Source organism: Tamandua tetradactyla, chromosome 2 (assembly GCF_023851605.1).
Source record: "Tamandua tetradactyla isolate mTamTet1 chromosome 2, mTamTet1.pri, whole genome shotgun sequence".
NCBI classification, from domain to species: Eukaryota; Metazoa; Chordata; class Mammalia; order Pilosa; family Myrmecophagidae; genus Tamandua; species Tamandua tetradactyla.
In genome coordinates this window covers 52,825,286-52,852,026 of record NC_135328.1, presented here as the reverse complement: position 1 = coordinate 52,852,026, position 26,741 = coordinate 52,825,286, and the positions used below count along the sequence as shown (strand labels likewise).

The 26,741-nt window shown below is 34.3% G+C and overlaps 1 protein-coding gene across 20 annotated transcripts in view; it reads left to right on the top strand.

The window, feature by feature from the left end:
• Positions 1 to 26,741, top strand: part of FNBP1 (formin binding protein 1) — a 152,825-nt gene that overhangs the window by 83,406 nt on the left and 42,678 nt on the right. For all 20 annotated transcript variants that reach the window (XM_077147100.1, XM_077147098.1, XM_077147097.1 and 17 more), the window contains 2 exons: positions 4,839 to 4,901; positions 5,542 to 5,646. In XM_077147100.1, the coding sequence (XP_077003215.1) occupies positions 4,839 to 4,901; positions 5,542 to 5,646 (168 nt within the window). The remainder of the gene's footprint in view (positions 1 to 4,838; positions 4,902 to 5,541; positions 5,647 to 26,741) is intronic.

Here is a 26,741-nt window from a genome sequence, read left to right as displayed (position 1 = left end):
GATGTATACAACCTACATTCAAGTTTTCAGAAAACGGATTGATAAAAAGGCAGACAGACAAATAAATATACAGATAGATGAGTAGATAGATGGATTGATAGAAGAATGGATAGTAGCTAGAGTGATAAGGCAGATGTAAAATATTGAAGTTGATGTGTTTGAGTATTTGGGAGGATAGGGTTATTTTGGCGCTCTCTGTATGGAGTTTGTTTTATTTTTGTAACTGCTTTGCAAGTTTGAAAGTATTTCAAAATTAAAAAGGTTTTTCAAAGTATATTACCAAATCCACTTGAAAATATACTAATTAAAAGTAAGAACAAACAGACTAACAAAAAAGCATCTTATTACAGGAGAAAGTAAGGAGCATTCTGAGTCTCTAAAGCTGGCATTTCCTTTCTCTTCTCTGATAGGAGAAAAGAGATGTGATGACTTCACTCCCTGGCTCCGAAAGAAGAGCTTATTATCTTTTTCCAAAGAACAATTCGTCTTTATTTAAAACTTGGAGGCTCACTTTTTAGTTACACAGTTGCTCACTGTCCAAAGAAGAAATGTTTTGTCATTGTTTATTAATAAACAACAAATACATCTGGCAAGCTTGTTAATTTATTTAACTTTATAACAAAATAGCTTTTCCGATTAGAATAGGTTAAAAATGACCCCTGCTGTTCAGGTCACGGTGTACACAGACAAGTAAGAAGGCCTTTTGTTCCAGCCATTAATTTCATAAGGGATCCTACAGCACAGAAGGTTTTTGTTTTTATTTTTCTTTGCATTGTAGCCAAATAAACTTTGAGGAATACATATCATGAAAGAAAGACTAGAAAGAACATTACAGACACCTAGATTTTTTTTATTAAGCCAAATGAAATGTTACAGGCATAAGTGCAGTTTTCGGGTAATTGTTTTAGAGCAAGTTCACCATTAAAGTTACACGTCATTCTTTAAAAATAAATTTATATTTATTAAACATTTAAAGTGAGTAGCAAGATAATTTACTGCAAGGGTTTTCAATCAATCTCTGGTGCTTTTTAACAAGGAAGATTCCTTTTATAATAAAGTCAAGTAAACTTCCCTGTGAGTGACTTTATCAGCTCTGCCTGTACTCTTGACTGTGTATCTTCCCTCTACCCAGTACTGCTGCAGGCTGTAAGGGAGCTTTTTGTTTTGTTAAAATATTAATTTTAAGAGTTGATGTGAGATAGAGCTAAACTTACAGCAAGCCTCTGAATTTGGTGCTGGTGTTTTGTTTTTCTTTCTGTGCCTGTCTTTGAATCTCAAAGTAAACCTTTTTTTTCATCACATAGTTTCATATTCATCATCACGATCATTTCTTAGAACATTTATATCAATTCAGAAAAAAAGAAATAGAAAGAAAACAGAAAAAAAAATCATACATACCATACCCCTTACCCCCTCCCTTTCACTGATCACTAGCATTTCAATCTACAAAATTTATTTTAACATCCAAGTAAACTTTTGAAATGGTGATATCTTTTCAGCAAATAGTAGGGAACACTGAGGTCTTACTTGGGAAATGAAGATAGTTCCTGTGACAGGGAAAGTCATGTTTCTGAACTGAAAGGGGCTTACTGGACTGAAGGTGCTTCAGTGAAAGGGTACTGGTTAGCACAGTTGATTTGAAATGGATCCTTTGTCTCTCTCTGGGAGTCTCCTGGAGCCTGGTCTTCTGCTTCCCTGCCTCTTGCTCTCTTTTTCCTGGAGAACCTCCCACTCCACCTTCCATCTTTTTTTTTTTTTAAACATTTTTGAATTATGAAATAAAAATACAAAAAAGTATAAATTTCAAAGCACATTTCAACAAGTGGTTCTAGAACAGATTTCAGAATTTAATATGGGTTACTGTTCTACAATTTTACTTTTTTCCTTCTAGCTGCCCTAAAACACTGGAGACTAAAAGAAATATCAACATAATGATTCAGCAGTCATACTCATTTGTTAAATTCTATCTTTTCTGTTATAACTCCTCCTTCTCTGTAGATCCTTAGGGGTATTTGGGCTCTGCCCTTTCTAACTTTTTCATGTTGGAGAGGGGTATCGCTAATACGGCATAGGTGGATGGAACTGGTTGATGTTCTTGGAGAGGCTGGCCCCTCTGGGTTTTAGGACTTATCTGGCCTAGAAACCCTGTGGAAGTTGCAAGTTTCTGGAAAGTAATCTTAGTATGAAACTTTTGCAGAATCTCAGATACAGTCCTATGTGTTCTTTAGAGTTAACAGGAATAGTTTTGGTTGGGATTTGGCAAACTGTGGTAATCAACAATATCCTAACTAAAGCTTGTATAGGAGAAGCCTCCAGATAGCTTCTTAACTCTGTTTGAACTCTCGGTTACTGATCTTTTATTTTTTTTCTTCTTTTATTTTTTCTTTTTATTTATTTATATGTTTATCATCACAGTTGACTGTTTTTTCCTTTTTGTGAAAAATAACATATATACAAAAAATGCAATAAATTTCAATGTACATCGCAACAATTAGTTGTAGAACGGATTTCAGAGTTTGATATGGGTTACAATTCTACAATTTTAGGTTTTTACTTCTAGCTGATCTAAGATACTGGAAACTAAAAGAAATATCAATATAATGATTCAACAATCATATTCATTTGTTAAACCCTACCTTCTCTGTATAATATCACAATTACCTTTGATCTTTCTCCCATTCTGTAAGGGTATTTGGGCTATACCCATTCTCACGTTTTCAAGTTGGAAGGGGCTGTCAATAATATGGGGTAGGGGGATGGAACTACTTGACGCTGTGGAAGGCTGGTCCCTCTGCATTTCAGGATTTATCTGGTCCGGGGACCCATCTGGAGGTTGTAGGTTTCTGGACTGTTTCCCTAGTGCATGGAACCTCTGAGGACTCTTATATAACTACCTAGGTAATCTTTAGGGTTGGCAGGAATGGTTTTGGTTGGAGTTGGGCAAGTTATCTTAGTTAGCCGTGTCTAGCTGAAGCTTGCATAAGAGTGACCTCCAGAGTAGCCTCATATCTCTATTTGAACTCTCTCAGCTATTGATACCTTATTTGTTCCACTTCTTTCCCCCTTTTTGTTCAGGATGACATTGTTGATCCCACAGTACCAGGGTCAGGCTCAACCCTGGGAGTCATCTCTCATGTCGCCAAGGAGACTTGTGCCCCTAGATGTCATGTCCCACATAGTCAGGAGGGCATAATTTCACTAGCAGAGTTGTCCTCCCAGCCCTCCCATCTTTTTTATAGCAGTATTTACCACTTTCAGTGAGCCCATTTGCATTTTGTATGTCCTCCAGAGTTAAGAGTTTTCCTAACACGGCCCTCAGCTCTACTTCTAACTTTTTCCAAAGCATTGATCCTTTTTTGCTTTAGACTCTATCATTTTTCCTGTTTTAGCTCTTTGTCCTTTATGAGAGTTGAAAGATGAAGCCCCAAGTGGCTCCTCTTTAGTTTCATAGAGACCAAAAAATTGGTGGATGGATAAAACTTGCTGTAAAGAGGTGCAGAGTGAAATGTGACCTGAAAAGAAAACATTCCCTTTTAAAGGAGCAGTGTTCTTTTTTTAAAAGAAAAGTCTAATTTTGTCTCCCCATACTCCTCAACCTACCCAGTAGTCAGCTATCTTTTGTAACTTAGTTAACTCAGAGTTTTTGACAAGGTAAAATAAATATCTGTGAGATTGTACTTAAAGAGACCTCTTCATAACTGTTATTCTTTTACTTCCCTTCTCCATAGTACATTTCCCCCCACCCCCCACCAGTGCTTATCTTCTCAGGCAGAAAACAGCACATTCAAAAGAGTAATTGAAGGAAGATAATTTATTAGAAGGAGCATTTACAACATTGTGGATAGGGTTCAGGAAAAGCAATAAGGGATGATATAGCACCCCACGGCCAGTAACTGTGGGTAACTGCTATGACCTTTAGGTCTCAGGGTAAGCAGGGAATATGACAGGAACTTTAAAAATTAGCTGTATGAGGAGAGCTGTGGTGTTTGGTTGAGATACCCAGCCCACCATGCCATCTAAACCAGGGAAGGCACAGGTATAGGCTCTTACCCTCTGAGATGCCAGAGACTCTCTCTGGTAAATCTAATCAGAACCAGAGGGCAAGAGGTTCCAATATTGTGGCATTAAAAAGAAATGCAAAGCACACGCTACAACATGGATGAACCTTAAAAGACATCATATTGAGTGAAATAAGCCAAATACAAAAGGAAATACTGTATGAAAAGTTATATGAAATTATTAGAATGGTTGAGCTTTGAAAATATTATTCTAAGTGAAAGAAGCCATACACAAAAGCCAATATATGGTATGATTCCATTTATATAAAATGTCCAGAAAAACATAATTTATAGACGTAAGGTAGATCACTGGCTGCCTAGGGCTGGGAAGAATGACTATTGGGTGTGGGGTTTCTTTTTAAGGTGATAAAAGTGCTCTGAAATTGATTGCGGTGATCATTGTACAGCTCTGTTTTACTAAAAACCATTGAATTTGTGTACTTTAAATGCATGCTTTGGATGGTATATGAATTTTATCTCAATAAGCCTTTTAAAAAATAATCTATGTTGTTCCTATCTTAAAGCACTCCTGTAGTTTTTACAAGTAGAGTATATAAGCCTTAGAATTCAGTATTATTATATCTCGAAATTCAAAGGGAACTCTATGCCTATTCTTTCTTTTATTTCCATGTTTAGTTGTTTTTTAATTTGTAAGTCTCTTTGGAGTGCATATTCTAGATATTGAAAATGTAAATATTATTTAAGCAGATGAATTTTTTTTTCTCATCTCTAATGAGAAAGAGGGGTTACTAAATCTCTGGTGTATTTTCCTCCTTCCAGCACTTTCATGATGGACGTAAGGCACAGCAGCACATAGAGACTTGTTGGAAACAACTTGAATCAGTAAGTGAAAAACAAAACAGCTGAAGATATGTCTTTAAAGAATTTTCTACTTTGTATTTAATTTAATCTTCAATCGATTTATAAAAAACAAAATGTCTTTATAGATTTTTCTAATTTGAACTTAATGTACTTCTTGTTTAAGAACTAAAAGAATTCAAGTTTCGGTGAGGGGGAGGGGTGGAGGTATGATATGCATGAATTTTTTTCTGTTTTCTTTTTATTTCTTTTTCTGAATAGATGCAAATGTTCCAAGAAATGATCATGATGATGAACATGCAATTATGTGATGATATTGTGAATTACTGATTATATATGTAAGAACGGAATGATCCAAAGTTACGAATGTTTGCATTTGTTTGGTGTTTTTTGGTATTTAAAAAATAAATACAAAATTTAATAAAAAAAAGAACTCAAGTAAATATTTTTCTAAAAGTCATATGGAAAGAGCAAAGATTATACAGTTTTGATGGAAATAAATGCAGATTTTAAAATTACTTCCTGAAATTATGACATTGATGATACAAATCTGTTCACAGAATCATGCTCGTTTGAGGATTAAAATAAAATTGTATCTTTTCAGGTGAATCTCATGATTTCATAAATAATTACTTTCTCTACCACCATTTTCCTCTGCTTTTAGAGTAAAAGACGATTTGAGCGGGATTGCAAAGAAGCAGACAGAGCTCAGCAGTACTTTGAGAAAATGGATGCTGACATAAATGTTACAAAAGCAGATGTTGAAAAGGTAAGGCGAAAGTGTGAGTCTTTCTTTTATTTCCGTTTTTAATGTCCCTCACAGATCCTCCCAGACTGCTGGTCCCCAAGTTCTCCTTTCTGATGTAGCCACAAAGAGGACTTAACTTTTGTGATCGTTTTCATTCTGTGTCAACAGTTGTAGAGATGAGAAGTTAAGATTAGAGAATCTTCAGTGTTTATTTATTCAATCACCAGGGTAAGAACATGGAGATTTAGACCAGTGACATATACTAGGAGGATGGTTTTAGGTGATCGTGACTCTTTCTTAATATTTTTTTAAAGAGAATGTCTACTTCTTGAAAGTTTGAGAAGACTGTTCAACATCCAGAAGAGTTTGGCTACTTGTAATTGAAAAGATAGAGTTTCATACTGCTTGCCTGACTTCTAATTCATTCACTCAGGTTGATAACAGTGAGGCTGTAGTTGAAGGCATGCATTTATAAGTCCTCTTAAAAGATTTTCCCTAAATGGACTTTATGGCCAATTAGGGATATTCTAAAGCTTGTGCTGTATCTTCTTGTGGCTATATATGTGTTTTCCCTAGAAGCTGAATTTTCTTTTTGTAAAAGTCATCAATTCAGAGTAAATAAAATTAGGCTGTTAAATAACAGTATTCATTCTTTACTGCCCAGGGCTATTTTGGCATTCTCAGCCTCACTTTACATGGGGAAAAGCTTTATGCTTTCATAGATTTCTCGCACTTTTGCCAAATTAGTTGGAGATGAGCTTATTTGGGAAATAGTGTAAATTAGTTATTTACCCAGTTCTGCCAAATTCCTTTCTTAAAGACTGAGTATATATTAGATATGCCTTCCTCTAAAATTATCTAAATGTATTGAAATACGTATTCTCAACTATATTTGATATTTTAATTAAAGAAGTTGTGGGTTTACAGAAAAATGGTATAAAATGATTTTTATACCTCCCTATTGTTAACACTTTATATTGATGTGGTACATTTGTTCCAATTGATGAAAGCACATTTTCATAATTTTATTATTAACAGTAGTCCATGGTTTAACTTAGGGTTCACTATTTGTGTTATACAGTTTGATGGGTTTTTAAAATTTTTATTCTAATAACATATTACAACCTAAAATTTCCCCTTATAACCACATTCAAATATATAATTCAGTGCTGTTGATTATGTTTGCAATATTGTGCTACCATTACCAAAACTTTTCCATCATCCCACTGACTCTGTACATTTCAAACCTTAAATCCTTGTTCCTTATCTCCACTCTGTCCCCTGATAACCTGTATTCTGGATTTTGACTATGAGTTTGCTTGTTCTAATTATTTCATATCAGTGAGCTCATACAATATATTTGTCCTTTTATATCTGGCTTATGTCACTCAACATGATGTCTTCAGGGTTGATTCATGTGTTGCATGTATCAGAACTTCATTCCTTTTTATAGCTGAATAATATTCTGCATTTGATTTTGATTGGGAATATTTACTTTTCCAGAAGATATATTGATTTGGTGATAAAGTTAGCAAAATTTTTATAAATTCACCATAAATTTCTATTAGGTAGCCACCTCCCCAATATATTTAAAAAGTTATTCAATTAAAATAAATTCTTGACACATTTTTCAAAAAAATTTTGAAAACCCAACATTTTGGGTTAGATGAGATAAAATCAGTATATGTGTCCCAGAGATATATATAGAGCAAATGTATGATTCTTTATCAAATATTTTATTATCGATGTGTAATTTTTTTCATTTAATGTTTTTTAATTAATTACTTTTATGGCCTTTTCTTATTATAAAAGCTGTTCTTATTCGTTGTAGAAATATCTGAATATACCAACAACCAAAATAAAAGAAAAAAACGCAACAGTCTCCAACTATTGTTAATGCTTTGATATTTTACCTTTTAGAGCCCTTTCTTAAATTAAAAAGAAAAATGAATAAATATATCTATATGTGTATATATGTATATAACATATACGTGCAGTGTAAAGGAAAATAACAAAAAATCATTTGTTGGTCCATTTCCTATCTTAGGAAATAAAATCTTATTTCTTATTAAGAAATAAAATCAAGTCTCCCTCCCTGACTGAGTCCTTTTCCTTATCCCTACCTTGGAGGTAAAGTTTTGCTGAATTTTATGTTAATCATCCACTTCCTACCTTTCATAATTTTACCACATGTGTATGTATCATGTCTCCAAATAGTATATTTTATCATCTTCCCCCTTTTTTCACCTTTATACAAACAAAATAATGATTTCACTTATGTTCTCCTGACTTGATTTATTTTTCATTCAGTATTGTGTTTTTAAGACTTAATTGATGTGACATATAGCATACATTGTCTTTTATATATTAATATTAGAACCAGGCACCTTGGTAGATTCTCTTTTTACTTCTACTTCAGGTTTTCTATAGAGATGGTTGTATCACAAATGAATAATGATAGTTTTATTTCTTCCAATCCTTTACCTTTCTTTTTCTTATCTTATTCACTTCCTTTCCTTCCTTCCCTCCTTCCTTTCATCAATGTATTTGAATTTACTTTATTGCCTTTTTAAAAATGTTCTACAGATACTTATCTCATTTCAACCTTTCTCATATTCTAATACAAACATTCAAAATTACAAATTTCTCATTTAAATACTGCTGTTTACTTGCATCCCACAAATGTTGATAGTGATTTTTTATTGTTCATTTATACATATTTTTTATTTCTTTTATAATTTAGCCTCTCACCTTTGATTTCTGTTGAAACATGCTTTTTTAAAAAAAATATTTTTATTAGGGCAGGCCACGGTGGCTCAGCAGGCAGAGTTCTCGCCTGCCATGCCAGAGACCCCGGTTCATTTCCTGGTGCCTGCCCATGCAAAAAAAAATAAAAATTTTTTTATTGAGAATTCCTCACACATATATAGTCCACCCATAGTATAAATCAGTGGCTCATAATATATGTCACATTATTGTGTATTCATCATCATGATCATTTTTAGAACATTTGCAGCATTTTAGAAAAAGAAAAAACTCATATGTCCAGAAGGCTTTCTTAGTCCCATGATGCCAAGTCCCAGCTCATCCCTGGGAGTCCTTTCCCACATTGCTAAGGCAATTACACTGCTGAGAGTCATGTCCCACACAGTGGAGAGGATAGTGAGTTCCCCTGCCAAGCTGGCTTAGAAAGAAGGCCACATCTGAGCAACAAAAGAGGTTCTCTGGGGATGACTGTTAAGCATAATTGTAAGTTTACCTAGCCTGTTTTTTATGGGAATAATTTTCATGGGGGTGAGCCCCAAGATGAAGGGGCTTGTCCCCACTGCTTGTGAGAATACTAGCAATTGCCCAGATGGGAAAGTTGAATAGTTCCTCCTATCTCCCTAGTCCCCCAAAGGGACTTTGCAAATACTTTTTTATTCTCTGCTCAAATTACTCTGGGATGTATTAGGGACACCATACTGTACAAACTGTACAAACTGTACAAACCAACAATATCTCACTCCCCATTCAAGATTCCATATAATTATGGTGTTCTAATAAACTGACCAAACAAATTAAATTAGATAATGCACTACCCAGAATATAAATTTTGCACCAAATAATTGTCTCTCCCTTTGGTGTCACACAGAAGTTGAAGTTTTAAAATGTAATCCTTACCCTGTATTCTGATTTTCCTCAGTCTTTTCCAAATCAGAGAAGCATGCTTTTAAATTCTAAATGTTTGGCATATTTCAGCTTATCATTTTGTTTTTTATTTCTGCTTTAATTGTATTGTAGTCATACAAAATCTCTATGAATGATTGAAAAGTGTATACTTTCCAATTCTTGGATGCAAAGCTCTACATATTTTCATTAGATCAAACTTGCTGATTGTGTTATACAAATCTTCCTATAGTTAAGGATTTTTTTGTCTGCTTGTTCTAGCAATTTCTGAGAGATGTAGAACTTCCTTGTACCTTACTTTCCTTGTTGATGAAATGGGGGATGTGAGGAATAGGATTGCAGTGAGTATTAATTGGGTTAATAGGTAAAGACTACTCAGATTATTTCTGGCATTTGAACACTGTAGTTAGGTATTTTGATAGTAATGGAGCAGGATTACTTATTTTCTGTCAATTTTGCTCCTTTGTGAAATTATTAAACACAACAAATTCAGAATTGTAATATTTCCAATGTGATTTACATTTTTTTCAATGTAAATCTTTCACTCTGGTCATGCTTTATGCCTGTCTATTTTATATTCTCTATTTAATTAATTTCAGTAACTATTTAATATTTGTGGGCCTGATTCTTCAGTTTGTTTCTGCTAATTTGATTATGCTGATTTGTTTCCTGAGTATTTTTGAGATACAAACATTTCTGCTATAGTATCATAAACGCATTACCAAGAAACCTTAAGTTTGACAAAAATGATATTAAAAATAACAAACAGGGCTTATGGGAAAAATAGGCTTAAGAACAGATCACTAAATACCTATAGAACTTTGTAACCAGAGCACGAACAAAATCAACAATCCTAGTGGCACTACTAGCACACTTAAACCTCTACTGGCATTTACAGTGAGCACCATAGTCAGTCCTTGTCCTTTCTCCTTGGAGATGTGTGTCCTTGAATGCATTCAATTCTAATGAAGACTACTTTTATCAAAGTTAAAAATCTGATCAAGGGTATAGCTTTCTGCATTGTCCATTGTTTTAATACAGAAGTAGATATCTTCCAAGTTTTTGCTTTCATACTCCCAACCTCACTTTTTAACCCAACATAATGGAGATTGTAGCAGTTCTTGAAGTCACTAAGCTAGTCGCTATCTGAAGCTATTTAACATTTTTCTTAAGAGCCTCATGGCATTGCTTTTTAAGGCTTGCTCTTAATCATAAGAAAGCTTACCCCTGGTTGGTTCCAAACATTAACATGATGTGAAATCACTGCATAGAGGCCGGAAAGACTTCTATGTTCTACCAACATCATTCCCCTATTTTTCAGTCACAACAGAGAAATATGAGATACAGAGCAGACTGTGTATGATTATGGATGCTTGTTCCTTGGACTTTTATCTGTCGTGATTCTTTGAAGCCTGGGTATAAAAGTGGGTTCTGGAGGGAACAGGCATTACCTGGGGGCCCTGCCAAGCTAGGACAGCATCAGTCTAAATGTTCATGCTGTACTAAAGGGTAAATTTGCGCTCCAGAATTTTCCAGGATGACTTTTATTGTAGTTCCTCAGGTCAGACCCATGGTAACTACGTTATCAGTAGTGCAATTGCTAAATCCAAAGCAGTTTTAATATTACCTAACTGAATTGCTATCCTCAACTATTTGAATAGTTTCAAAGATGTAGTATTTTATTTTCTCTTATATTGAAAGGATCATTTTGTGGTTTTCATAAAAGTACTATTTATCTGCCAGCCGTGGATATTATAATTTACCCAGTTTTGGCATCTCAAACATTGAAGCTGATAGTATCTAAACATTGAAATTCCTAAGTTATCTTGCTTTTGAGTGTGACTTAAAACACTATAATTTACCAAAACAAACAGTAGTTTGGCTGTTATATCAGTTTTTTACTTTTTTGCCTTTTAAGCTTCTGTCAGTATCAAGCTAAAAGGACGCAGTGTCAGTTCTTACCGTTCTTTAATGTAATTTCCCGTTTTGACTTCTGACAGTCTTTGAATCCAGTATAAATGTCTCTTTTCCCCAGTTCCTAAAGTGATTAAATTATTTAATTATAGTCAAAATAACTCATCTTCCTTTTTGTAGCAATCAGCCACACAACACTTGGAATGATCAGCCTTGTCTTTACAAAGACATTCTGACTGCTCCCAACATAAGTAGAATGGACTTTTCTAAATTGCTTTTTGTGTTTGATGTGCTCTGTAATCATGGATGCATTTTCTAAACTATTTAGGATCTTAGTATGAGCCTAATTTTTCTTCTTTTCTTTTTGAAAAGTTTAATAGCTCACAAATGGATTAAAACCATACTTTTCGTAAGCACTATGTTCAAATTGCCTCAGTCTGTGGAAGTCCACTATGAGACAACGGTCAACTTTTGCTTCGTGTGAGTTGTCAGTGTGTGGCTAATGTATTATCCTTCAGAGACCCAGCTTAACTAAAAGTAAATTTATATGTAAAATTCAAGGCATAAGAAAAAAACTGACGGCTTTATTTCTGGACAAATACATGTATTTGAATGTCATGATTTAAGGGACAGTGAGGACAGGAAATAAACTCACTTGAATTTTTTTTTTCTTTTTTTTTTTTTTGCCAATGGAAAATCAAGGACTATGTAGTCTTTTCTCCTTTGACAAGATGCAGCTGTCAGAAAGTTTGAAATTTGTAGACTTAAAACTACCCTGAATCTAACTTAACCCGTCTGGACAGCTCATTTAAACAATCGAAATATTGGGAGCCCAGAATAGGAATAAGGTCCTTCAGACGAGTAAAACATATGGATTAAAAATAAATAAATGATAGAGGAAACAAATGTTAAAATAAATTTAGTAAATTGAAATGCTAGTGATCAATGGAAGGGAGGGGTAAAGGGTATGGTATGTATGAATTTTTTCTGTTTCCTTTTTATTTCTTTTTCTGAATTGATGCAAATGTTCTGAGAAATGATCATGATGATGAATATACAACTATGTGATGATATTGTGAATTACTGATTATGTATGTAAAATGGAACAATGATATGGTAAGAATGTTTGTGTTTGTATGTTGGTATGTTTAATAAATAAAATAAGATAAGAAAGAATGAGGTCCTTTAATTTAAAAGAAAAAAAACTAACTTGAGTGTTTAGGAAATTTGTCTGGGTTTATAAAAAAACTAATCCGTGTTGGAATATAAGCCAGATATATGTTGAAATATGAAAAATGTCATGGCTTGTGATCTAGTGTTTTTTAAATTGAGGGTAAAAGCAGATTCTTTGTTTGTTTTTAATCCCTTTTAATGAAGAGGAAAAGATATTCCTTATTATGTATTTTGTCATATTGTGAAGGCAAAAGACTGCAAGGAAACAAGGAAAAAAACATATTTTATTCAAATTTAGGATTTTCTTTTAAAATACAGGATTCTACTATAAAAAAAAATTAAAACTTGGAGGATAAGGCTAAAGTATTCTTTACCGTTTAACATCTCCAATCCCAGGCCCTCCTCAGAGGTGTAATTTAGATACAATAAAGTGACCTCATTTTAAGCATACAGCTCAGTAAATTTTTACCTATATATGAAGTCATATAACTACTACCCAAATAGCATCCCAGCAGGCTTCCTTGAATCTTCCCCAAAGCTAACAGTAGTCTGGCATCTATCAAATATTAGTTTTGTCTGTTTCTGCACTTTATACAAATGAATTGTACAATACATATTCTTTTGTGTCTGGCTTATGTTATTTTAGCATTTTGTTTGTGCAGTTTATACTTTTGCTGCATATAGTAGTGGTTGGTGTTGTTCATTTTAAATTACTGTGTGGTATTGCATTGTATAGATATATCACAATTTGTTGATCCATTCTCCTTTGATGGAAATCTGTGCTGTTTCCAGTTTTGGAGTATTAAGAATAAAAGTGCTATGAACATCCTTATATATGTTTCTTTGGTGGCCATGGTTTCTCAGGTTTTTTGGGTATATAGCTAGAAGAATTTCTGGGTCATAGGTGTATGTTTGGCTTTGTAGATGCTGTCAAAGAGTTTGCCTAAGTGGTCATACCAGTGGACACTCTTTTGTCAGTTGCTCCTCATCCTCATTTTAATGAGCATTTAACTGAATATTAATCCAACATTGGGTGGAGTGAAATCTTGTTGTTGGGTCTGAATTTGCATTTTATTTCCTGCATGAAAAATTTTGTTGAGCATATTTTCATATGCCATTGTCTGTCGTTTGTGAAGTATCCAAGACTTTTGCCAGTTTAAAAAATAAATTTTTGTTCTTATTTGTAGGATTGCTTTACATATTCTGAATGTGACTGTGTATATGCAGTGTGCTTTTCTGTCTGGCTTCATTTGAAGGATAGAAGTTCTCAATTTTAATGAAGTTCAATTTACTAATCTTTTATTTTATGGTTAATACTTTTTGTATCCTGTTAAAAAATCTTTCCCTTGATTTGTGGGTGATTTTTTTTATTATTTTAGAAGGTTCTTCATTGCTATTAAAGGCCTAGATAACCAGAATATGATCATTTCCAAGTCACTAGTTTTAGGGATCATACTTACTAGTACGGAGAACCAGTTACTTCTGGGGCTTCAGATAACCAGCACCATCAGAATTGATATATGCTAAAGAACCTTTGTTCACTGTCACCTTGAGCAACTGATTATTTTTTGTGGTGTTAGAGTAGTGGCTATGTCCTGGAGAAGAAGGCAGTAGTCTACATTTTTAATGGATTCAGGATATCAAGCTCTATTTAGTTTGGGGATTGTTTCTTGAAGACAGGAATCAGAATTCTAAGTAGCCATTTATTTTATAAAAATGTTGCTAACAATTTAATTTTCTTGAAGTTTGCTTCTGCTCAGTACAGTTTTTATCCAACTGTATTCTGAATTTGTCTCTTTTCACTTCCCCAAAAAGAGTTACCCCCAAGTTATTTTGACTCGAGTGAATTCGAATGAGATCATAACCTTATGGTTTTATTCTCATTTTAAAAGCGCCTAACTTGACAGAGTTCCTAAATTGTGAGATGTTCTCGTTCATTCCCTCACCCATTATTCATTGTGTATCAAATGGTAAGTAAGGTATGGGGATGCCACAGATACCAAAATATAATCACACAATCCTTGACTTTAAGGAACTTACCTTTTGTTTTCTTCTTATATGTGGTTTACTGTACTGTGAATTTTCCCATTTACCCCCTAAACAACTCAATGGCATTTGGGTGACAAAGACTCCAAAATTAGGGTTTGTCACTTAGACAAACTTGAATGGGAGGCAGTACCTAATCTTTCTGTTCTGATAGTGCTGCAGTTGGTTAGCCAGTGTTGGGATGAAAAAGGAAAAGGTTATCAAAATGAATGGAATGTGAACTAATATTTCTGAACAGAGAGAACAGTGTTTTCTAAATGCATGCATCAAACTGAGTTCATCCATGTCAAGCAATGAATAATTCCCTTTCTCTAATTCACCCTTGCCTTGTGACTGTTGGCTCTTACATAATTTCTAAATGCAAAATAGGATATTGTTTAACAGAAACTGCAGTTAGTGATTACAAAAAGCTGCAGGAATTGTTAGAACATTCAAGTTGTATTTTTTAAACTCCAGTATCCATTTCTTCTTTATAGGTCTAGTTTCATTTAACTTGTATGATTTTTTTACTGCTAGAGTCTATTTTATGGGCAGTTGTTTTCCACAAAACAGTTAACTTGGTTTCTTCATTCAACTTAATTGCAATTCTGCATGTTGACTAGACTGAAGAGTTCTCCATACGATGTGATAGGTTTCCTTACTTCCAGGTTAATCATGAATTTATTGTATAACCCAATTTGGTGTTAACTTAAAATCCTGACCATGAGGATTTAGTACAGTGTATCAGTTTCTTCTGGAGTTTGCATTCCATTTTTGTGTGAAATGAGTTCTAAAATTATTTGACTTTGAACATTACCGTTCCATTCTATATAGATGTCCCTGTTGTAAAGTATAGGAAATCCCAATTCATTTCTAAATTAATGTAGAATTCTAAGAAATGTGTGATAGAAGGTGAAATTTTATATATTATAATTACAATAAAAGGTACATAGACACTTTTATATCTATCATGTATTACGTAATTATTTTAAAGGGAAAATAAAATCATAGTAAAGATTCTTTACTAATTTTAAGCTAGAATGAAGGAATTTAATTTGGATAATTTTCAGTTTCTTATCTCAAGGAAATAAATGAAATTTAGTAGTTTAGAAAGTTTTATTTAGTCAGAATCGGTGCTACCAACTCTATAAAAGTGGAGGCAGGATTAGATCTGATCTAACTGAAACCCTCTGAGTAGCAGAGTGTTAAATTTTTTTACCATTTGGGGAAACAGTCTCTAGCAAGATGACTACTTTAGTTATTGTACGTATAAGGAATTGTACAATTAAACTTTCTATTTGCCGTTGCTATAACTGCTAGATTGCCATCTTTATTGAACATATTAATAGCTTTAATGCTTCATATAAAAAATGTCTGTGTCATATGAAATATGTTTCATATAAAATGTCTGACTGGCTATCTGGAGGAATTGTTCACAGTAACAATTTAGAAAGCTTTTTTTTTTTTTAAGAGGAAGTGGGTTGTTTGAATGCAGGAAATAAACTTGCAAGAGCAGCTTGATCTTTCAGTTTAAAATTCTTTTTATTTAAAATGAGAGAAAACTGTAGAGTTTTAAAGTAAATGTTAGAATATTAATATTTTTGCTATACCTATTCTTTAAAAAGTGTATCAAGTTTCAAATGTAAGATTCTAAAACTGATATTTTGTTATTCTCTTATTTATATGATTCTGTAAACAGTCATATCTCTGGAGCTTTTATTTTGTTTACTTTGTTTCTTAGTATTCCTATATTAAATGAACATCCTGAATGTAGATGGTTTTGATTCTTAATATTTGTCCGAAGCAATAATGGATATGTTTTCCTCTTTTGAGACTACACATAGGAAATGAAATTTAATGGAAACTAGATGTGGAGTAAATATTTTGTATTTGGAAACAGGACATAACTTTGACTCTTATTAAAACTGAGTATTGGGCAGGCAGGCCACAGTGGCTCAGCAGGCAGTGTTCTCACCTGTCATGCTGGAGACCTGGGTTCAATTCCCCGTGCCTACCCATGCAAAAAAAAGGTAAAAGGAAAAGAAAAAGAGTATTATTACCAGGATGAAATTTTTAAAAAAAGAGGCTGTGTGATACCCAATTTTAGTTGTACCATTAAAAATGAATTTGTGTCATAGGAAGGTTAGAACATAACATCATTTATTATGGTTAAATATTTCACATAGGGCCACGGTGGCTCAGTAGGCAGAGTTCTTGCCTGGCATGCCGGAGACCCGGGTTTTATTCCTAGTGCCTGCCCATGTTTTAAAAAAAAAAAAATTCGCATGAAAGTACTCTTAAAATTGTATATAACTCCAAGTTGTGGTTCTCTTAGTAGCAATTGCTATTGTCTTTATATTGTTACATTTAATTTTCACTTGTTTGTTTTTGAAGTAAATAGTCTTCACACCAAAAATGGAATTTGGTTAAATCTACATCTAAAAATAATCTGAGGGGTGCAAGAGTAGCTCAGTGGTAGAATTCTCACCTGCCATGTAGGAGACCCAGGTTCGATTCCTGGGCTATGCACTTCCTAAAAAACAAACAAACAAATAAAAATTCAACAAATGGTGCTACAATAACAGGATACTTACATGGAAAAATAATGAAATCTGACCATGCCATACAGCATACAAAAAAAGAGAGAAAAAATAAACAGGAAAGTCAACATCATGATACTATTTAATATCAGAAATGTGTATGAGGAGAGGGTGGGGAAGGTTCCCACCAAAAGTAAATTAATATAAAGCCCAAATATTTTTTAAAAGCCTCTTCCGCAAAATATTTTCAGTATACATTGTTTCATTTACATTAAAATGTTGATGTGGGAATATTTCCTTAGCTTTGCTTTAGTACTCCTAAAAGCGTAATCCTTATCAAACCTGTCAATGTGCAAAATTAAATAGAGCGGAGTAAAAGGACAGATCATTCTCAAACCCTGAATCTGAAGATGAAAATTAATTTCCTGAGACATTTTATATTTTATGTGTTTGTGTGTGTTTGTGTATGTGTATGTATGTGGGTATAGCTTCAAACACTTAGCACTTTTACTTGTCCCATACTGTTCTAAAGGCTTCCTTATGGCCCCTCATTTAATAAATAAATTTTTTTAATTTTCACGACAGTACTGGTCTAGCATGGCCAAGAGTATATCCATGCTCTTATGGATTCAAATCTTGTTTCTGCCATTTACTAATTGTCTGGCTTGAGTCTGTTTACTTCATCCCTGGGCCGGTTTCTTCATCTGTAGTTGTGAGGGTATAGCGTACACGATGAATTTGACGTGCTTGCCAATTTTTAAATGGCAGTTAATTGGTTGTTACTGTTATTATGTTATCATTACCTGTTTGTATCCTCTCTGCATTCCTTCCGGTCCTTCCTCTTAACCTCCTGTTAATCAGTACATTGTTTTATGAACGTTCGGAGCATTGAGGCATTCAACAAAAATATTTATTGACGAATAGGATGTGGCACCAATCAAGTTACAGTAGATACCTTTCATGAAGACCCTGTGAGCAAATAGTGATGCAATGGAGAGACAAGGAAAACCTGAGTCCGTTGGAAAATGGGATAGTGTACCATATTTTTCTTAGTTGTGTGGCAAAGCTAATTAGTGCAGTAGCAGTTAAAAAATGATTGATGAGGGACATCCCCTGGTGCAATGATCAGCAAATGGTAGGAACTCAATCGCACTGATGCACACTGTTTCTGCAAAAGGCCTGAGTGGATTGAAGATTATAGGGAAATTCCTCAAGGAGAAACTGGGCCTTGACTATGAAGAGTGTGTAGGAATTGAAAGATGGAGCAGAGAGAGATTGAGATGGGGAGAACTGCATCCAAGGCACTGAGGAGAACATGTTAATGATGTTGATCTGTCTGAGTAGGATCTACCTGGAGAGGTGAGATGGAATAGATTATGAAACAGGTTAAATGCCAAATGATGGAATGAATGTGATCCTGATGAAATGCTATTGAACTTCTCAAAAACTGTAACTGGAAATGTGTTTTATATTTTCTAAAGGATTTTTAATTCTTTCTAAAACTCTTTTATCCCTTTATAGTTAAAAAGGGTGGTCCTAAAGCCTAATATAACTCTGCTTTAGCCCAGGTTGAACACTTTTCCATGCTTCAAATTCAGTATTCTTATCAAGTGTACTGAATGACTTCATTGGATTATATTAAATGAGCGCCTCACTGTTAGCCACTGATATTGCCTACAGAATTAGGCAGCTAATAGACGTGAGTGAAACTGGTGAGTTGGGACAAGATGACAAATAATTAACTGACATGAGGCCGTAGTGTCAGGGACCCCATAAGAAAAGGTGAGGACTGAACTGGATTCGGGATCACAAGCCATGTCTGAAGGGGTTGTATAACACCAAATTGGGTTATACAATAAATTCATGATTAAGCCGGAAGTAAGGAAACCTATCACATAGTAATAGATTATCCACCATCCACCCACACGGCTGGTGCCATGTGATAATGCAGACCAGGTGTCGTTGCTTCTTGCAAATCTCCCCCTTTGTGGTTTACATTTCCTTTATTCTGGCTGATAGACTGTTTTCATAATTTTTTTTAGACAGGGGTTTATGAGTGGTAGATAGTCTTTCTTTGTCTGAAATATCTTTTTTTGTCCTCACTCTAATGTAGTAGTTTAGTTGGGTATAGAATTTTAAGCTGACAGTTCCTTTTTTCTTAAATATTCCAAAGTATCATGCTATTATCTTCTCTTTTTTTTAACTTTTTTTTTATATTATAATATAACATACAAAGCAGAGAAAGAAAAAAGCAGTAGTTTTCAAAGCACTCTTCAACAAGTGGTTAAAAGATAGATCCCAGAGTTTGCTATGGGTTACCACACCATCATCTCAAATTTTTCCTTCTAGAATTTTAGGGTTTTAGTTCTAGCTGCTCTAAGATACGGGTGACTAAAAGAAATATCAACATAATGATTGAGCAGTCATACTCGTTTGTTAAACCCTACTTTCTCTGTATAACTCCACTATCACCTTTGATCTTTCTCTCACTCTTTAGGGTATTTGGGCTTTGCCCCTTCTAACTTTTTCAGGTTGGAAAGGCTGTCGATAATAAGGGGTAGGGACATAGAACTAGCAGATGTTCTGGAAATGCTGGCCCCTCTAGGTTTCAAGACTTATCTGGTCCAGGAACCCATCTGGAGGTTGTAAGTCTCTAGAAAATTACCTAGTGCATGGAACCTTTGTAGAATCTTATATATTGCCCTAGGTATTCTTTAGGATTGGCTGGAATGGTCCTGGTTGGGGGTTGGCAAGTTATGATAGGTAGCAGGGTCTAACTGAAGTTTGAAAAAGAGCAACCTCCAGAATAGCCTCTCGTCTCTATTTGAACTCTCTCTGCTACTGATAACTTATTTGTTCTACTTCTTTTCCCCCTTTTGGTCAGGATGGCATTGTTGATCTTATGGTGCCAGGACCAAACTCATCCCTGGGAATCATCTCCTATGCTGCCAGGAAGACTTTCACCCCTGAATGTCATGTCCCATGTTGGGGGGGAGGGGAGAGCAATGATTTCACTTGCAGACTTGAGCTTAGAAAGAGTGAGGCCATATTTGAACAACAAAAGAGGTCATCAGGAAATAACTCTTAGGCATACCTATAGGTAGGCTAAGCTTCTCCATTCCATTATATTCTGTTGCCACTTGTTCCTCTTGGGAAGTTGGCTATTTGATTACATTCCTTTGAAGTTATTTGACTTACCTTCCCGATTGTTGAGATCTTGTCTTTGCCTTTGGTGTTCTGTAACATTAACGTTGCTCTGATGCCTCAAAGTACAGAATCTTTTTGTTTTTTAGCTGTGCTTAAGATTCCTTTTGGTTCTTAAATCTGAAGATTTGTGTCTTTCATGAATGTGGGGAAATTCTCAATTGTTAACTGTCTTCAAATACTGCCTGTCTCCCATTCTCTCAAATTGTTGGTTCTAGACTCAGATGTGTATGAAACTTCTCATTCTGTTCACCATATCTCTTCTTTTTCATACATTCCATTTCATTATCTCTATTTATTACATTTTGTATAGCGTTCTTAGGAACTTCATTAATTCTCCTGTTCTAATATATTTAACTCATCTAATGAGTTTTAAAATTTCAATATCTGCATTTTTTTTTATTTTTAGCAGTTCTGTTTTGTTCTTTTTCAGATGTCTGCTTTCTATTTATTATTTTCTTATGGTCTCACTTACTACCTTTATCTCTTTAATCATTTCAAGTATTCTTGATTTATATTTTCTTTCAAATCGTTCTTTTAGCTCAAGTTCTTTAGGTGCTCATTTTTTCCCCTCTGTTTTATCAGTTGACTGCCATGTTGATTTATTTCTTTTCGTATTTTATGATTATCTTTTTGTTTATGATCTAATCTTCAGCGTGGATTGTTTTTTTCCTCTGGAAATCATATGAGCGCTGGATCGTAGAAGTGACTTCTAGCAAGGTTTTCCAGACAAATGGAAACCAGTTTTTATGTTAATTATTGGCTTGGGGACTCTTAGTATAGTATGGCACAGACTTAAAATTTTGTTTCTCAGAAGAGACTTTTCTCAGAACCTGAGAACTAAATCAGCTTCCTAGCCACCTGCTCTAGTCAGTGGGAGTAATTTCTCAAGGAGTTGCCCAACTTAAAATAGAGAAATTATTACTGAGGTTAAAGTGAAAGACATGTTAGATTGGTTTCTTCAATGGTATATTACCGAAAAACATGTAAGATTTTTAGTATCAAACATTCCTGATTAGACTTCTTTTGTGGCTTGGGCCCTAAGAATGAACAGCAAGCTACTAACATCACCAAATACCTCACATTTCTTCAAAAATAGAAGTATGGTATTTTCATTTCTTTCACTGGAGTATGTAATTTGACTTTTTTTTTTTTTTTTTTTTACTCTAAGGAACATATCTTTTCTAAATCAGCATTTATAAAATTCTTTAAGTATTTCTGTTCTTCATAGCAGCCTCACAGCAGTAGAGAATGGTGATCACATGGGCATAAACTTTAGCCAGAATCCAGGCTATCTTCAGCTCTTCGTGATACATTCTGTTTGTGTCACATTCTGGGATGAGGTTATTTTTTTAGGGGGAAAAAGAAAAGGAACCGGATAATCAATTAAAAACCTACCACAACTGAAAACTAAAGTCTTATCAGTGACTATGCATTAGAGAATCCAGGGAGGAGGAAGGCACCAAGTCTTGGAGTCTGTCTTATGTATGTACCTTCCCAAGACCTCTGAGCTCATATCAAATTTGTTTTCACCAGCCTGCCTTGGAGGTGTGCCAACATCAAGATGAACAATCAGCTTTGGCTTCTTTTTTCACAGAAATTGTCACTCACCTTAAGTAAATAGATATTTCAAGTTCTCCTTTTCAAATAAGGCAATCAGGGTATAAGAGAACAGAAGACCTTTTCTTAAAACTATTTAGCAAGTGAATGGCCCGTGTGAGATTGGGATGCAGGTCTCATTTGCTACTCAACAGATTCTCCTCTTTCAATGACTGTACACCAAACTAATCTGCATAGGGACTAGAAAGTTGTAAGACTGTTTAAAAAAAAAGTAGGAAATTGCTGAAATATTTCAGGCATATTTCTTTGGTTAAAACTTATTTTGAAGTTTTTCTGTTTTGTATTTTAGTCTGCCCTTAAAACTTATCAAACACAGACTCATTGTTTTGGCAAGTTGCTAGCCTGGAAGTATCCAACAAAAACTTACAGCACTGTGTCTGAATAAGAATTTATAAATAATGCTTAGTCTTGAGCTTGAAAATATATTCTAGATGGGACAGTTTGCTGGGATATTTAAACAATGCCATTTATCATACAACAACACTGCTCCAGACAAAGAACTTTTTCATCTCTCCTTTTGTTAATATCCCTCCTACTACATTAAGTTTTCAAAGCTTTCTTTTTTTTCTAGACCTCCAAGGGAAACCATAACTCTTCAATTTTCCACTGTCTCTGGAATTCAGCATTAGTAGTTGTCTCTTTTACTAATATTTTTGGTAAAATAAAATATTGCTTAATCATTAGAAGTGATCATTATTAATGTTTTATTTTTTAAATAGTGGGTTTATGCTATACTGTTTAGAACTTTTTACAATTAAAGTATATATATAGCTTTCACTTTTCCATGTCATTAAAATATTATTTTACCTAATTTTTTACAGGCTCTACATTAGTCCATCAAAGATATGACATCATATTTAACTAATCACATTAGTGGACTTTTAATTTGTTTCAAAACATTAGCTTTACTATGATGGATATCTTTTGTGAATACTTAAATTGTTTTATTAGGATAAGTTCCCAGAAGTTAGAATTGCTGGGTCCAAGGCAAGGTAAAACCAGTTTGGTTTCTTTACTCCCAATCACTGAAAAATGCTAGAGGAATCAAGTATATCAGTTAAGAGTTTTCAGGAATTCTCAACATTTTGCTGTTTGCCTGATCCCGAAAATACTTAGAAAATAAGTAATAATATTCCGTAGCCCCTATCTCAGTTGGATGTTGTGAAAATACCTGAGCTGCTTCACATTTGTCTGGCCGTGTTCGAAAGGCAAGGTGCTCTAATGGTTGGAGTTTCTTGGTGTTTCTGAGACTTACCAAGTCTATCAGTCTTTAATTGGAGACCCTTGTAATATGATGATTCTATTGTACGTAATGCAGCCCTGCTCTGGGAACTCCTGCGGGAGAGTGTGTCTTTGCAGTGAATGGCTACAGGCTGCTGTGCCTCTCCTCTGTGTAACCTCAACTTCTGCCCCACAAATTAAGAACTCAAGGCTGTTACTGTTAGCAGTGATTATCAGGATGTGAAATTAAGATTTGCCACGACTTTTACTTTCTAAATCATACATGTCTGTAAATTTGAACTGTTTACAGAAAGCAGATGTTTTAAATGGGGGGTAGGGGGCAGGGCAATAGAGAGAGAGGCCATATAAACCGATTTGTTAAATTAATATGTTAATTTTTTTTACAATATTAAATCATTGGCTTAGGCAGTTTGAAGCAGTGACCCGTTCTTGCCTTGTTTCTTGCCCTGGCCTCACACTCCTTGCGACTGTGTTCTAGGAGTGGTCCCTAGGCCCTTCAGCCGGCTAAATGAAACTGCCACAGGTTAAGCATCTTATCTCTGGCACAATACAGAAAATTATTAGAGGAAAGGGAATGAAATCTAGATTTAGTCCCTTTTCCCTTCCTAAAATACAATTGGTCTCATCTTATAATAGTAATGAAATCAAATACTGCAGGTGTAGCTACTCCAGAGAACTTTAAAAGTGTTTGTACTACCAGGGATAACTTTTTAAGTATTCCTCATTGTTCTCGCAAAGTTTTGGTAATAAAGGATGGGCATTTATGATTTGTTATATCCTTTTAAAAAAGGAAAAAAGTGGCTTTCCAAAAACTCCAAAAGCTGCTATAATAAAGTTTACTGTTTAAGAACCTGCAGTGTATAAAGTTCTGAGTGGTATTAGGTCATATTCAAATAAATTAATAAATTTCATTTTTATTTATTTAGTAAATATTTAAATGGAACCATTCCATATTTGCTCAATTTGTTAAAAATTTAAAAGCCATAAGCAGTCTTCAAAAAAGATGTGAGACTAAGCAAACTCACCATGCTTTCCATGTGAAAGTAGGTTCCTTAGTCCACCTTCAGAATTGAGATTCAGTCATCAATGTTGTTACTTTCTCCCTAATATTTTGAAATATTAGAGAAAAAGTGATACTGGATTTAACAGGAAATAAATAACTAGTATAGGGCTGCAGTTCGTTTTCTAAAATATTGTTTGCTTTATTTAGAAACTGCACCTCTGACCTTTTAGGGCAGTATATTTTTACTTTCATGAGGATACTGAGAATGAAGTATGTTAAGAATTAGCAAGCAGTGAAGTCATGTTTATATGGTACATACTTGGGCCTGTTTGGATTTATCTGGGGAGATTCCCAGGAGTTTGTCTAAGAAATTCTAAAATATAAATTCAGTCCTTCTGATTGACACTGAAAGTGGTCTAGAGCTTACTTGAAGATATCTGTTACTTATAGCTTCAGGCAACTGTGGTCAGTCTGGAATTTTTTTGATATTATCTCTAAATTCTGTGACTCTGACTCATTTTAAAAAATCCTCTGAACTTCTTTCTGCCCTCCAGAAATGTTTGCTATAAGGTTCAGTGTCTTTTACCATAAGAAGAATGGGAAATTATGGTCTGTTTTATTAATGAAAATACTGTATCTCTTGACATAATTGTTGCTATTTTTATACTGATTTAAGAAGAGAGGAGAAATTGTGATAGTTACAGTCTTCATTTAGCCCTAGTCATTAGAAGACACTCCCTAAAATATGTGCTTGTTGACTGGCTACTCCAGTTCAGTTTTTGAAAATACTTTAAAAGATATTTTTAAATATATATTTGTAATAATGAGTAACTGACTCAACACTAGTTTTAGAGAAAAATCTCTTATGTTCTGTTGTGAAACAAATATAACTTACTCAATAAAAATAGATTTTTCCATAGTAAAACTTGATCAGAACAATGTTCTACTACATTCCTCCGCCTGGGATTCAAAAGTGGATATTAATTCAGAGCAGCTGGGTCCTGAGACTGAGCGAATAAGACAGTCTTGTCTTCCTGCTGTGGCCCTGCAGAAGTTGATGTGTTACAATATTTTGCTGCTTTTCAGTGTTTCTATATTCCTTTCAGTGAAAGAGAGACATTGACAGCTATAGAAATAGTCAGACTTTTGTATCACATGACCAAGCTTTTGTATTCAAGGAAAACTCACAGAGAGAATGCTTCTTTTTAACATAAAAGGTAAAAACATATCCTTATATATTGTTTGGTTTATTTTTTTCAACTCAGCTAACTTTCCTCTTTTCTGGCTGGATTGTAAATACTCATTATTCCTTATTTCAGTTTCTTCCACAGTTTCCATTTAGTGGTCCCTAGTTATATTTCTGGATTACTGCTGTAAACAGTGTGAAAGGCATCATTAAACAATTATGGGTTAATATACTTAGAAAAGCAGTGATAGAGCCAAAGCTAAAACCTTAGACTCTTCTGAGGAGCTGATATGAAGAGGAACAGCCGCTTCAATCCAAATGGTGCCGGGCCGCCTCTGCGTGCGCTGCTCCCGTTCTCAGGAGTAAAGTATCCCATGCTTGGAATGAGTGGAAGCTTTTATCTGCTCATGTAAAATGTGTAAAAAATGGTAACATTCGGATTTCAGGACTTAAAAAGTTTTTTAAATTCATTAAAATAGAGTCATTTCTCCAAAATGAATGGGGGAACTCCTCCATCTTATTACTTGTTACTATACCAAGTAGAAACCTCCTAGGATTTTGAATGAGACTTTTTCTGAGGAAGGTTTATGAATGAAACAAAGAATACTATAGAAATATAAAATCTTCTTTCATGGGAATTTCCTTTATATATATATTTATAACAAAGCCATAATAATAATGAATCTGTAGGTAACTGAAAGAGTTAAAAATATTTCATTTTTAACTTGATGCACTAGAGGAACAGATGGAATGCATGTAGGTGGGAAAGCTATTATTCAAACAGAGGAAGCCTTCTGTATGTTGGAAGGGAATGAATCTTTGAGGGTAGCAGGGGTTTGGGGGACTTAACCCTTTAGGTCCTAAATTAATGTATTTACAAGCGGACATAAGAAGAAGAGGAAGTCCAAGCATATGGACAGGAAAGGAGTTAATAGGCTACCTACAAAGAGGAACAATGTGGCAGCTAAAATAAACAGTGTAGATGAGAAGTGGATAAAATGGTATTAAGATACTAAAGGCCTTAGGAAACTAAAAAGCCTTAGGAAATAAGGAAATTAGTTTGGCAATATTAATATTGTTACCTTCATTTGGGAAGTATTTACATATGAATAGGGAAGAAAATAAAGGAAGCAATTATAAATCACTACCTTGGGTTTTCACCAATATGCGTATGAGTAAAATATGTGGAGGAAGTGAGAATCAAGTTTCTAATCACATGGGCAGGAAACCAATACCAAGTGTTGAGATGCTAAAAAACCGTTACTAACAGAAAGTGAGACAAAGTACTCCATCATTTCTTCTTTGTCTCATTGTTCCCTTCCATCCGTTGGTCTTCATTTTCTGTAGAATTGGTTTAGTAAAACAAATTAAAAAAACAGTTGCCTTGGTTATGTTGGAAGAGGGCCCTTTCCTGTTGTGTTTTTGGCTGAATATAGTTTTTGCCAAGTTACCTAAGGCCAGGCCATATCTTCAACCAATAGGGGCTAGTTTTGTTACCCCATGTTATTCTCAGATTATGAGAATAGAGATTTATGAGATT